This window comes from Callorhinchus milii, unplaced genomic scaffold (genome assembly GCF_018977255.1).
Source record: "Callorhinchus milii isolate IMCB2004 unplaced genomic scaffold, IMCB_Cmil_1.0 Scaffold11, whole genome shotgun sequence".
Classification (NCBI taxonomy): Eukaryota; Metazoa; Chordata; class Chondrichthyes; order Chimaeriformes; family Callorhinchidae; genus Callorhinchus; species Callorhinchus milii.
The window spans coordinates 7,671,619-7,686,452 of NW_024704752.1; the positions used below are offsets into that span (position 1 = coordinate 7,671,619).

The 14,834-nt window shown below is 41.3% G+C and overlaps 1 protein-coding gene across 1 annotated transcript; it reads right to left on the reverse strand.

Annotated features, from left to right (window-relative positions):
* Positions 1 to 1,252: 1,252 nt before the first annotated feature.
* On the reverse strand, positions 1,253 to 13,460 carry LOC121849900 (collagen alpha-5(IV) chain-like). The gene is made up of 20 exons (XM_042339232.1): positions 13,395 to 13,460; positions 12,928 to 12,984; positions 10,865 to 10,954; positions 10,384 to 10,428; positions 10,079 to 10,123; positions 9,491 to 9,553; positions 9,275 to 9,328; positions 8,951 to 8,977; positions 8,101 to 8,178; positions 7,666 to 7,728; positions 7,010 to 7,045; positions 6,871 to 6,912; positions 5,502 to 5,588; positions 5,057 to 5,110; positions 3,305 to 3,364; positions 2,669 to 2,713; positions 2,286 to 2,339; positions 2,129 to 2,170; positions 1,699 to 1,786; positions 1,253 to 1,308 (listed from the first exon to the last, which is right to left on the reverse strand). The coding sequence occupies exons 1-20, from the start codon at positions 13,458 to 13,460 to the stop codon at positions 1,253 to 1,255; spliced, it is 1,152 nt and encodes a 383-aa protein (XP_042195166.1).
* Positions 13,461 to 14,834: the final 1,374 nt, after the last annotated feature.

Below are 14,834 nucleotides of genomic sequence, written 5' to 3' on the forward strand. Positions count from 1 at the left end.
TGATTCTACAACAACAACAACAACAACAACAAGATTGCATTTATAAAGCGCCTTTCACGTCGGGAGGACGTTCCAAGGCGCTGGACAGTTGGGTCGGGACCCGAGCAGGGGGGAACTGATCAGGGTGAGGGGAGGGAAGGGAGGGAGCGAGGAGGGGTAGAGAGTCGAGAGGGGAGCTGAAGGCACGGTCAAAGAGAAAGGTCTTGAGATCGGCCCTGAAGGAGGAAAGGGAGGAAGCAAGGCGAAGGCACTGGGGGATGGAGTTCCAGAGCCTCGGGGCTGAGAGGCTGAAAGCCCAGCCACCGAAGATAAGGTGGTTAGGGAGGGGGACGTGGAGCAGACCGGAGCCAGAGGAACGGAGGGTACGGGCAGGTAAGTAGGGGGACAGTAGGTCGGAGAGGTAGGAGGGAGCAAGGCCGTGAATGGCCTTGTAGGTGAGGATGAGAATCTTGAATTCGATCCTCTGGGGGATGGGGAGCCAGTGGAGGCGAGCGAGGGTGGGAGTGATGTGGTCCCGAAGCCCTGGTGCGGGACAGTACACGAGCTGCAGAGTTCTGAATGACCTGCAGTGTGGAGGGAGGTGCTGGGAAGGCCGGCGAGGAGAGAGTTCCCATAGTCCAGCCTTGAGGTGATAAAGGCGTGAACCAGGGTTTCAGCAGCGTGAGTGGTGAGGTAGTGCCGTAGTCTGGCGATGTTCCGGAGGTGGTGGAAGGCGGTGCCAGTTGTGGCGCGGATGTGGGGAAGAAAGGACAGCTCATTCTCATTCTAATAATCATGATTCTAACCCTTCATGGACTAATAACACAGCTATTATTTATAACTGGGCCGCTCGTCCTTGCCTGAAGGATGGTGAAGCACCAGAGGGTGACAGATGGTGTGGAACAGTGTCCCAGCACTAGTCAACACCTTCAAAAGAGGAAGAGAGAGAACTAAACAGTGGAAAATGCATGCCTACAAAATAGTCACTATACATTAGAGTAAATCCTATAAAATACTTTGGGATATCCTCACAACGTGAAAAGTGCTATGTAAATATCAATTGTACTGTATTTAAATAATCCTTGTAGTTGATATAGTGCCTTATCACATCATTGAAACGTCTCAAAGCACTTCACAGAATATATTGTAAAGTGGATTGACTGTGTATTTATGGGCTGCTTGTATGATAGAGGTAAACATAGCTCTTACCTGATCTCCCTGGCCTACCAGGCTGCCCCAAATTTCCTAGAGAATGAGAAAGAAGTGATTCTTTTTAATTATCGTAAGAGACTTCGCTTTTTGCTCTGAAATACAGAATCCTTGGAGTCGCTAAAAAGTTTTAGGAGAATAAACTTTTAAAAATTTAAAAGATTAAAATATGTCAAACAAAATGTTGGTAATTAAATGAATTTTGCTGTCATTTAAACACTGATGCATTCGAGCTAAGGAGAATTACATAGTCTGTGCATCCATATAGCTGGCCATTCAACCCAATACTTTCACTATTCAACTCATGCTCCCTCAACTGAGAATATTGCCCGGTCTCAACAAGAACAAAGCTGCATCAAATGTTTGATCATCTCACCCAATACTTCAATTCTGAAATAGGTCTATGGAATCCATTCCAGGGGAAGCAAGTTTCAAGCGCAGACCATTGACATGAGCTCTGAGCTAGCGATTCTGTAGCCTCTGAAATTGACTGAATTAATGGATCATCACCTTGAAATCCTTGTTGTCCTTTTGATCCTGGAGGGCCCGGCAGGCCAGTGTCTCCTTTCACACAGCCGAGGACATCTCCTTCCCTTGACTGCAACAAGCACAAAATGTAACAGCGACTTTACAAGTAACATTGGCGATGAACTGAGTCCTGTTGCACACAGTACTTAAACACATGACTTTCATGTATGGTCTCCAGTCCCTACATTTTACGGTAAATCCTAAATTTTTTAATACTTATTACTTATTATTTATTTATGAGTAGTACATTTCTAGGAGCAGTAAATTTCTATGAGAGTATTATTTTTTAATTAATGTTATTTTCCAGTATAGCTGGCAGAGTATTTTGAACAGGAGACATCCCCCTATCTGTCCCTAATGTTTAAAGATAGATTGAAATCTAGTGAACTCTTTAAATCAAGATAATACTTACTGGACCACGAGGTCCTATGGGCCCAATATCTCCCTTCGCTCCCTGGAAGAAAATAGGAAAAACATTTAGTATGTAACTAAAATATTTAACTTGGATATAATTATTACAGCAAACCATTAGTGTGGCAATCAGTCTTCTGCTAATAATAATCACTCACTGGACTGCCACTTTGCCCTGGATTTCCTGGGAAACCCAGATCACCTTTCAATCCCTGGAATTGAGAAAGGATAAACAGCAATAACACAAATTATAATGCGTTCACCTCCTTTCTGGTTCAGGTGCTGTTTGGCTTCAACTTTGGAAAGATTAATTTTTTTAACATAATATTCTGCACAATGCCTAGAAATATACAGTCTCTGATACATCAAATCAAATGCGAGGATTAATATTATTTTAAACGCAATTGGCGAGAGACATGACAAAGCAATAATGTTAACAACTGCCAATACGGAACTGGGCAGTGCTCAGCACGGCTTGCCCTCAGAGAGAAATCATTTCAAATAAATAACTAAATGTTAGATAAATGGAAATTGCACCAACCCGAATGCCTTGGAGTCCTGGTGCTCCACATAGCCCCTCTCTTCCCTGAAATAAAGGATAAAAAAGTCACTTGCTTTATTCCATTACTGATAAATTCTACATCTTAATATGCAAAGATGAGCAAGTGGTGCCTGTGTCTATTGTGTGTGATACAGAACACAATAAGTATCCTGGCCTTTTCTATATGACATATTAGAAGTGCCTTGCGATTGTTGAGAACATTTGAGTTATTGTTTTAGATTGCCAAGTGTCTCCTCTATGCCGACTCTGGTTCTCCCAAGCTCTAGGAACAGGAGAAGGCCATTTGATATCTTCTGGCACTGTATCAGATCATGTCAGATTTTTTAATCCCATTTCCTCATATCCCTTAATGCTCTCAATGTACTGATCTATCTACTCCTTTCTACCTCTTACCTTTGGGATGTTCACCTAAGGCCTAAGATTTCATTGAGTATTTTAGCCTGGAAAACCATCTTGTTTTGAAATTTAAGAGTGTGAAGAATTGTGGAAAATTGTGCAATTTAGTCTTAATTTGGAAGCTGTTTTTCTGCCGTTCTTAAAAAGAATTCCAAATAAAGACTGAGTTTCAGAAGTGAACAACATAATATAATCTACATTTCTGGAATTGTTCCATACCGGAAACCCTGGATCTCCATGATCACCTTGGTCACCTTTGCACTCACCGTTAGAGGAACCCTGCATGATAAAAAGGAACCATTAAAGTGTTTGCTTTTTCATGGTTTAACAATAACACGATTGCTAATAACCCACACGAGGCCTGAAATTCCAGACTGTCCTTGCTTTGTGATCTTAAGATTCTGCGGAATTTCGAAAAATTCTTAAATTCATCTTTAGTTTGGAAGCAGTTCTTAAAATTAATTTAAGAATTTTCCAAAATTCTGCACTATGTTAAAATTTAATATATCGGCCATAGGCTTAACCATGAGAATTTTCAGGTCTCAAATGTACATTGAGGGTCTAACGGGTAGCCTTGGCTAATGTCAACGATGAGTGCAGATTGGACAATTTTCTATATGGATCAAGCAGAAATTAAAGGAGTTTTCTTGCTTCCTTTTTAAGATTTTTTTTCCCCTTCCATTTATCTTCCCTTCATCTCCAGAAAGTGCGGACTCAGGGTAGGATATAACTTCATGAGCAGTGGATGCCCTCTGGTCCCCATGTGACCAATCTTCTTATGGAGGACTGTCCAGTGAGGGTTGGCAGGTGATTTGACTGTGAGGGAGCCAAACCCAATCCTCTTCTGGCATCCACACACATGCTGAACTCGAATCCACACCAGCAGGTTTCACTGGAAAGCAATCAGATACCGTCTGATTCCCCCCTCCCCCACCTCGAAGAGATAACTCAACAAGTCTGGTTAATAATCTGTGATCTAAGTGAATAAGGCAGGTATGTAAGGTATGTGGAGCTGGTGAACCTATGTTATTTGATACCTCTATGTTCACCCTTATTGCACACACCAGCAGCTGATAACAAACACAGGTATCCTACCTCAGAGAATACACTGGCACTGTAACCTGTGATGTAACTAAATCCTCTATACCAAGAATACAAGAGCAACTATAGTTGTCCTTTCTTCTTGCAACCAATTGGCTTTCACCTAACCACTTGCTCCTCTTGGTTTTAAAGTTCTTTAAGCCAACTAGTTGTAAGCGCTCGCTTACAAAATACACTTCATTTGAGACTGTATCCTGTGAACTACTTTAAGATGTTCTACCGGTGTGAAAGGTAAGGATTATTTTTATTTAAGATGAAAGGAAGAATTCAACAGCTCTTGTGTTCCAAGGAGAGGAACTTTGGTCTTGATTTTATCTTGTCTTCTCTCTTGTTGATATCCTGCTCTTCTCTTCACTTTGGTTTCACGATATAAGAAAAAGTTCCGCCTCCCAAAGTCCGTAAGCAATTTCAGTTGTGAGATAAATTCTTTGTTTTCACAAACACAAGCTGAAGGAAATCTGTCAATTTATCCCAAAGGCAATCTGGTTAAGGTACTCACCCTGGCACCATTCAGTGATCAACAACAACAGCAAATTACATTTGTATAGGCCTTTCACGTCGAGAGGACATCCTAAAGAGCTTGATAGTCAGAGATTTGGACCCAAGCAGGGGTTTGGGATCAGGAGGGGTGGAGGGCAGAGAGGGTAGGGGTAGGAGGATGGCCGAAGGCGCAGTCGAAGAGTAGGGTCTTGAGTCATGCCTTGAAGGGGTCAAGGGAGGGAGCAAGGTGAAGGGACTGTGGGATGGAATAGGGTGGGAGCAGAGAGGCTGAAGGCCCGACCTCCGATGTTGGGGCATGCCAGGCATGGAGCAAGCTGGGACCTGCTGAGCAGAGGGAGCGGGCAGGTTGATATGGCCAAGACTACTTACTTGTAAACCCGGGAGCCCTGGTAATCCTTGGTCTCCGGTGGGTCCTGGTTGACCCTGTTTAAAAAGAACCATGATTTCATTCAATGGGGTCTATATTGCATCATGTGTAAACTATGTGTGAAATATGCGTGTGGAAAGATTTACTTAATCAACGGGGGAGTTAGTGAACACCTGACTTTCAATATTAGGAACATACCTCATTGCAAAAGCAATTGCAAAAGCAAATCAATATTAACATACATGGCTAGAACAGTAGATTATAAACTTATGGAGGTTATGCATTTGGGCTACACCTAGACAAAATAAATACACTTGTATCAGACAAGATGCAGAAGAGATCAAAAGGGCTGATCGCAAGTGTGATTGATGTGCAAGAGTGTTGAATATCACATGATCACGGGCAGCCCATCAGCTAAGTGGGTTTTTAACCTATCTTGTGACTTACCTTCTCTCCTTTAATTAAGATACGCGGCCCAGTCCCTTCCTTGAAATCTGCTGGACTACCTGGAGGCCCAGGAAAACCTTTCACACCCTGCATCCAACACAAGTACCACAGGTTAGCGAGAGATATGATCCAAGGGTTTGCTATCTGAGATAAAACAACTGAGAACGTTGCAACTGAGATATGACTAGAAATATGCAGAAGGACAGATAGGTAATGGTTGAGATATGACCATTATAAATACAGTAATAATAATAGTGCCTTATCACATCATCGAAATGTCTCAAAGCACTTCACTGGATTTACTGTAAAGTGTAGTGACCGTGTATTTTGTATGCAAATGCAGCAGCCAATTTGCTCACAGCAATGTCCCTCAAACACCAAGAACTGAATGACCATTTTGTTTTATCTGAGGGATTGTTGGCCAGTTATTGTGTGAAAGGTTGAAATAAAGAAGATTGAGGATGACATTAATTAGAACTTGCAAATCTGCGGCTGTTCTACACAAGAGGAACGGGCATATGAAAGGTTAGGTGAAAGGCTAGTTAATATCTTCAAAGGAGCACTTGAAGTCCGCTGAGAATACAAAGGTTGGTGGATAATATTACAGTTCACAGAGAGTGAAGAAATGCGGATGTAGGGGATATAGATGAGAAATAATGAACCGGGCATATTACACATTGGGAGGGACATATTCTTGGCTGATTGAAGGGATGATGACAGATTGGAGAGTGAATAGTGTTACTGGACCATCTGTGCCTGCATTTTAATTCGAATGGAGTGAAGATGAGGAAAGAATCAAGATTGCATCAGAAGCTGGGAGGAAAGTTCTGCTACGATCATTTCAGTATTGATAACAATAGAGAAAGGGAAAAAAAGCCAGCGATGAACAGACCGGGAGGTTGGGGACTAGAGTTAAGAGAAGGATCACTTATCAAGCAACACAAAATACCTTTTAGTCTGTATGCCATAAATTAATAATAATAATCCTTGCATTTGATATAATGCACTGTTACAGCGTTGAGACGTCTCAAAGTGCTTCACAGAATATACCGTAAAGTGAATTGACTGTATATTTTGTGGGTGAAACACAGCAGCAAATTGCACACAGCAGCGTTCCACAAACAGTCATGGATTCAGTGAAAAAACATTCCAGGCTATTATAATTTCTTATTCTTTTTACTAGCTTCTGAATGTCTGACATACTACCAAACCATTGCAATACGAGTGCGGTTTCAGTCATAGATGTTCTTACAAGAACCAATCCATTTTCCAGCACTTGTGCCAAAATCTAATTAAAACACACAAATGATCTCATTTCCAAAGGTATTAATGACAGCTAAAATCCCAACTCAAAACTGCGTTCTCTCACCTTGTCTCCTGTGAATCCCTCGAAGCCCAATCCCATATTGCCCTGTGCAAAAGAATGTTCATCAAAGCGTTCTTTAACAACAAATCTTTGGGTTCATAGTCAGAAACTAAATGAAAGCATCTGTAGATGTCATACATACCTTCAACCCTGGATGACCTGGCATCCCTACTGGACCCTAGCAACAGATACCATCAGAAATAAATACAAATTCAACAGTAGTCACACATTTCCGGCTAACGCAGCTCCAGAAACGACTTCAGAAATGCTTAAAATGAACAGAAGAATCTCTTTTTAAAAATGAAAATATTATGCTGTTGATCAATAAAACTGAGTGTGCTGGATTATCTAATCTTAGCCAGGGTAAAGCTGAGGGTGCTGCAATTCCTCTGGGTTAGAGATGGAAAATTCAACCTGCAATCCTATAATCTCGAGCTCAATTCAGCATCATCTACCCCGCATGTCTTTCCAATTCCCTAGGATAGATCAGTGCAGACTAGCAATGAAAGAATTAAATTACTGGCCTGTACCGAACTCAGACCAATCCACGTCTGGAGATTAAAACCAGCCGGTACCACCAGATCACACCCTATATATATATGCAGTAAGGCCCATTAACTTGGCCTTAAAGGTGTAGAGGCAGGCTGGACGCACACAGCAGCAATTGCAGTTCAAGTCCAGTTCAAGCAACCAGCAAAGTAGGTAAAGTGTGTGACTTTTCACTGCCCACTACACAAACAGTGATACTTCATCCTCTAGAAAGCACTTCAACAACCCTCAGTGTAGAGAGACACTTACCTGCTGTCCTGGAGGTCCTGATGGCCCAACTGGACCTATTGCTCCTTTTATTCCTGGGTTACCCTTAAATTAAATATTTCATAATTTTTAATATATTGTGTTGGTAAACAAATAAACACACAATTGAAATGCACCATGTACAAAGTAATCACACACTATTCATGTCACACCTTGGATATGTACACTGGTTATAACACACTTGTATACAGTACACCCTGTACATATTACACCCTGTACTTACATTATTTAACCCTGTACATATCACACCCTAATATGACAACTGTGTACATATTACAGCTTGTACATATCACACCCTATATATATTACACATTGTTTGTATCACAGCCTGGATTTAGCTCACCTGTGCATATAACACCCTACACAAATCACACCCAGACATCACGTCTTGTACATACACTCCCACGTTAAACTTACTGGGGGCCCTAGAGGACCTTCGCAGCCAGAATTTCCTTTCTCTTGTAGTTTGCAGCGTGGGCCCGGAGATGGATCACCCTTCGGGAAAAACAGAGTCAACGTTAAACAGTTATCACTTTAATCCTCAGCCTGTTGTTTAAAGAGGTACTCCATACAGCTAGACGGTCAGTAATCCAGAGATTCTTATACAGTGAGCTACATGAGTACTGTAACAGAAGTATTTAAAAATATTGCATGCAGTTCTTAACCTGTGCAACAATGACAACAAATTGATTTTATATGGCACTTTCATGAAGCCTTAAATTTACAGTGATAGTACCAGAAATCGAGCAGGGAAGGGGGGGAAGGAGGTTGGTGACTGTAGGATGATCAAAAGTATTATGCTGTAAATTATTTTACTTAATTGGTAATGAGCATTACTGTCTGTGTATGAATCTTCATTGTTCCTACTTTCATAAACCATCACCTCGCTGTCCCTCCCCACATGAATCTTGATAGTCCCTTCATAGGGTGTATGAATGTATAAATGTTTATCTGTATGGCTCTTCACCTCTCTGCCCATTTATGAGTCTTCACCTCTCTGCCCATGTATGAGTTTCACGTCCTCTTTACCTTCCTGTCTCTCTGTGTGAAATGTCATGTGTCCGAGGGTGAATTGTCACTCTCACCAGAAAAAAAATAGACGTTACAAAAATTTTAAGTTCAAAAATAAGATATAGTAAATTAAAATCCAAAGGCAAGCCCTGAGTCTCTAGTTTTAGCTTATTTGTAGCCATTCTGTATGCCTTTGTAATCACCTAGTTGTTAATAGAGAAGGTGAAGGTGTTTATTGTTACGGTGACTTACTTACCTGTGGTCCTGGTGAACCCGGGAAACCCTGAAAAACAGGATTGAGACAAATATAATTCCAGAATTAGTTTTGAATCATGATCTTTAAACAAGCAACCAGGATTCACAATGGCTGTGCTATAAATACTCGTTCATATTGTTCAAACCAGGGAAATGGCTTAATTAAGAAATCCAAATGGGGTTTCCTTCCGATAACTGGAAGTACATCACCCTTACCACATATGTATGTTTGTTTATGTGGTCGTGCGCTAGAAGAAGTATGTATCCACACTTGTCTACATAGGTCTCTTACACCCAAGGGATTTTCAGCATTCTCAGCACCTACCACGCAGCCTGGAGGTCCTTTCAAACCGGGAGCTCCGGGGTGACCAGGCTCCCCCTGAAAAGCAGAAAGAGCGGATGTTCTCAGTCTCTCAGAATCCTCACATTACGAGTAAATCACAATAAAAAAAAGTCTAAGTGCGAAGATCTGACCACTATTCCAGTTCAGGACTTCCCTCGTGTCTGCTCAGGTATTGTAGACACTTCACGTGGAACGTACCTTTGTGCCATTGCACCCTGGGATACCTTTACGACCTGGAGGACCATCTTGTCCAGGGATGCCCTAAAGAGCAAAAATAAACTGAAGTTTTGCTCATAAACTGTGACTGATCAACAGCAATGGGAGAGATAGCAATGAGGAATTAATCAGTTTCAAGGAATTAGTTTTAAGAAATGTTTATGAGCCATTTGAGTCTCGGGGGATTTGTTTGAGATGCCGATTATGTGCTGTGATTCACTATTGACATTGACACTGCCAGTGCCGAATAACGTGTATGTTGAAGCTTATGAAAGGCAGGATATCCTAAACAGAACCCCGGTGTAGATATTCCTTTGTATCTAACCTGTGTTATGAGGGCTTTACTCTGCACTGTGTAGCGACCCAATATGCGGAAGTCTTAAACCAGTATTTAACCTAAACTATGTGAGCTTTTTCTCTTCTTTTCTACTGTATCTAATTCAATGCTGTTTGGAAGCTTCTTGCAACAAATAATCTATACCCTCTGTTTTCCCTGTGCTGCTGAGGGCTTTATTCTGTCCTGTGATGATGCATAAACCAGCCACTGTGCCATGGGGAAAAATAACTTACCGGAAGAGCAGCAATCCCGGGAAATCCTGGCAAACCTGGCAATCCCTGTGGAAATAAAATAACTGACTTGTGAGGTTACTGCAGCAGAGATTAAGCAAATGCATTTGAATAATAGTGGACACATCAATGGCCCAGACCACACACGTGTTTGTACACAAGAATGCGCACAGCTTGATTAACTACGTAAGCCTGTGCACACAAGATTTGCCAGAACACACGCACGTGTACAATACATTTTAGTTATACTGTATTACCCACATATATGATGACATGGTATATCTCCTGTTCTAGGATATCCAACTCACCATCAAGCCTTTTATACCTTGTTGTCCGGGGTAGCCTGGTTCTCCCTGTTAATATTAAAAAAAAATTAGGCGGCAATCAAATCTTTTTACACCAGAATCTTGTAACACTGCTGTTAGAAATCTCGTTAAACACACACACTGTAACTAAATTCTTCTCATCACTGCTATTAACAAACCTCATTGAAACAGATTAGCTCATCACCAGGTGGTGAACCTTCCAATAATAACAACAACCTCTGGGAACATTTTCCAACCGGTAGAAATTAAGTGCCAAAAAAATGTTAGAAAATGGAAAAGTTTTCGGGCTCATCAAACCTTCTCCTTCCACAGTTCATGTATAAATAGTCTGAAGTGGCTTTCTACAAGTAAACAGGGACCATCTGCAATACATTACTCTGTCTCCGAACCACACTTTGCAAAGTCCCCTCTGTTATGTGTCATTAGAAGAAGCTGCAATATGACCATTTTAGACATAACCCACCTTGAAACCTTCTGGGCCAATGGGGCCTTCTCGACCTGAATGTCCTGGTTGCCCTGGCAAACCTTGAATACCAGGAAAACCTCTCTCACCCTGAAAGGAAATGGAAGACAGATGAGTGGATATGCAAGTATTGAACTTTTTCCACTTTCTTACCACCTTCCTGTTGAAATCATAGAATCATAGAATTATACAGCACAAAAGGAGGTCATTCAGTCCATCATGCCCTGCAAACTTGTCTTCCCCAAATAATTAGCTACTTCTCTTTTAAAAGTTGTTATCGAATCGGCTACCACCACCCTTTCAGGCAATGCATTCCAGATCAGAATAACTCGCTGTGTGAAAACATTTCTTCTCACCTCCTCTCTGTTTCTTTTAATAATTGTTTTAAATCAGTGTCCTCAGGTTACCGACCCACTCGCCATTGGAAATAGTTTCTTCTTGTTCACCCTATCGAATCCCCTCATAATTTTGAAAACTTCTATTAAGTCTCCTCTTAAGCTTTTCTGCTCCGAGGAGAATAATCCTAGCTTCTCTAGTCTCTCCTGATAACTGAAGTAGCTCATTCCTGGTACCATCCTGGTAAATCTCCGTTGCACTCTCTCCAATGCCTTGACCTCCTTCCTAAAGTATGGTGCCTGGAAATGAACACAGTCTCTAGCTGAGACCTAACCAGTGTCTGATAAAGGTTCATCATTACTTCCTGACTATTCTATGCCCCGATTTATAAAGCCTAGTATCCTATATGCATTTTTAACAGCTTTATCTACCTGCCCTGCCACCTTCAAAGATTTACTTATATGAATGCTTAGGTCTCTCTGTTCCTTCATCCCCCTTTAAGATTGTACCAGCTAGTTTATATCTAGAGAATCCCATCACCCTGATTGTTACTCCATTACAATCCCTGAATATAACTTAAATACTGATCCTTAAACGTGAACTGTTACTGTCCCTGAATACTTTATTATAGTAAACCTCACATAAGTCATATCACTTGGGACCATAAATTTAATATGACTTATGCAAAGTATGAGTTATGTAAAAATTGCATAAGTCGCATCATATATGACTCATGTAAAGTTATGTTTGAGTTGGATTTTAAATGACTAACACATAACAAATACACAAGTACTGACTGGCTGGTGATATTATGACAAGGTTTCTGTACCATGCATATTAAAGCTATGGTAGCCCATTATTTCCATATACAGTACACACAGAATAATGAAAAGTTTGCTAGTGTTTGCAATTGGTGTCCACAGGTCCCTTTAGTCATTGTTTTTCCTTCCACTCTTGTCCATATTGTAGCATGTTCACAGCTGATGCAGAATCTTTCTTCTGTACCAGGGGGCGATATTGTACTCGCAAACTGTCCACATCAAGGAAACAAAACCTTAAACCTCTTTCGACCTTTCTGCTCTTAAAGTGGTGTCATTTTTTGGAGAGATTTTCTTTGTGTATTGCACTAGCTTCACACCACAGGAGATGTGCACAGTACATTCAGCTGCTGTACTTTCTCAGGCAAAATAACTGATCTCTCATACAGTACGTTTACAGTCTGCAGTTACAGGTGTTATCATTGGGGCATATATGAATCACCTAACTCTAATATAACTCAATCAAAATCAAAGATGTGTTAGTATCTTCTTTATTTGTCAATCCAAACTCAATAAATCACTACTCTGAATCACACATTTTGTCCCACTCCCAGTGTCCTATTGTACTTCCTGCCCTTTTTTATTGTCTCTTTGTTAATTGTCCATTTATTCTTAAAGGAGTATCCAACATCAATAACTGACCTTACCTGGTATCTGTTTTTTGTAAAAACTTAAAGCGTATCTCAATATTATAGCATAAAGTAACAAGACTTAAAATATATAGTCACCATTCTTTGCAGTAAGATCCTGAATTGCTTTGAGATGCTGCAATGTATGATAAGGGGCTAAATCAAATGGAATCATTATAAGTGAGTTGTTCAGTTGTTTTTACATAGAGCTCAGTTAAGAGTGCGTTAGCTTGTGCAACTGCACAATTCATAGAGATGCATAGAAATCACTGTCTCTTACCTTATTGCCTTTCAGTCCATCGCAGCGACATGCTGATTTACCGTCACATATACAAGCCTGAAAAGCAAAGCAGGGAAAAGTGTAAGAGAAAAGATACAGAGCCTGGAGACCAGCCACATAGCACAAAATACAATCTGAGCACTACCTTCAGATTATATGGGATTATTACATGAGATCCTGAACTCGGAAAGTAATATTTACATTGGCAGAGAGATGATTGAAGGGCAATTTTATTGGTCTATTCCGGAATTTTATTCTCCTAGTCAAGGACACAGATGTCAATTCCAGTGCCATTACCTTTGCTGGGTCCAGATAAAACAGCACAGACTGGGATTGAACCTGGGATGCTCCTGGCCTCTTGGCTCAGCACTTCACTGGGCAATGGTAAAACCAAGTGAGCCATTGAGAGACTGTTATTAAACAAACTTGCTAGGACAGGTTTAGTGGGTGAGAAAGCAGATGCTGACCCTTGGCGACTGAACTGCTGGGTGACTCCAATGCTTTTTGTACTGACTGTACCTAGAATTGTCCATCACTCAGACCAGTGCAAAACCACCGCTCATCATCAAAGGTAGAGCCAAGGTCATTCAGCTCATCTGTGAACTTGATGTCTTTTTGGCTAACCTCTTGTTAGACAATTGACCAACGTGTCAGGGCAAGTAAGCTTTGAAAAAAAAAGGGAAATTTCAGATATAATAAATATTATAATTTATGAGCCGTTTTTACAATTGGCTTATGAGTTTCATGTGCCAATGCTCAAACTACTTGGTTAAAACCTTCTCTCCTCCACACCTTCGGACTGAGCCAATTGGCACCTAGGCACTTCCCAACTGTGCTCTGCTCTTTTTGTCTCTGACCACTTTACCCCTTGTTCCAGCCTTCCCCACTCCACTAACAGGAGCTGAGCTTTCAGGCATTAGGCAACCCTCTGTCCACTGGAACTCTCTTCCAGAACCTACCTGCTGGCATACACTTGCAAAATGCTCATCTCTTCGACTATGCCTTTGATCACCTCTGGATTTCCACCAATTCTTGCTCAATGCCCTCCGCTCTCATTGTTAAGTGTTCTGAGACATTTGTTTACAATACACATGGGCTGATAACTGGCAAATGAAGTTGAATACATATAGTATAGGTACTACCTACTGGAAGTAAAAATAGGAAATGCAGGCACTCATTGGGTGGGATAGAATTTGTCAAGGAGGAAGCTGAAACAGATCCAGGGGTGTTCATTGACTCGTTGCTCACAATATCAAAACAGAGGGGACCTTGTAGAACTGTATAACATGTTAAATTGGATTGAAAATGTAACCCCAGTTCAGAACTTTAGGATGTACCGAAACAGTAAAACAAGAGGACATCGGTTTAGAGGCAGCAATAAAGAAGGTAAACAGGATGCTGGCCTATATTGCCAAATCAGTTGAATTCAGATTCCCTAGATCTGATACTCAAGCTGTATCGTGATCTGGTCAGACCCCACCTGGAGTACAGGATACAGTTCTAGTCAACATGATATAAGGGCTGGTCAGGCTCTAGATGCAATGCAGGGGAGAGCAATGAGGATGTGTTAGAGGAATGAGTTATGAGCAATGACTGGGCAAGCTAGGGCTCTTCAGTCTTGAGAGAAGATTTCTCATGCGGACCTCGTAGAAGTGTACAGCATTTTCAATGGGATTGAAAATCTGAACCCAGAACGAAGCTCAAAGACAGTAAGGTAGACACCAGAATTTTTTTTTATTTTCCCAGAGGGTAAAGAGGAGGGTGGGTGGTTGAGGCTAGGATACTTGACTCATTTGAAAAGCAACCTGATGCTGTGTTGGGATGATGGTAGGGCGGGTATTCTGGAAGGATGAGATCAGATGGGCAGAAGGGCCTTCTTCATCTGAACTGATCTTGTGAAGGGTGAA

What these genes read in the sequence shown, in the direction of transcription:
- LOC121849900 (XM_042339232.1), bottom strand. Translation starts at nt 13,460, where the DNA reads ATGGACAATTCTAGGTACAGTCAGTACAAAAAGCATTGGAGTCACCCA. An exon ending in CAGGGTGCAATGGCACAAAG is followed by an intron (nt 9,329 to 9,490) that starts GTACGTTCCACG and finishes TCTGCTTTTCAG; the next exon opens with GGGGAGCCTGGTCACCCCGG. An exon ending in CAGGACCTCCAGGACAGCAG is followed by an intron (nt 7,046 to 7,665) that starts GTAAGTGTCTCT and finishes ATCTGTTGCTAG; the next exon opens with GGTCCAGTAGGGATGCCAGG.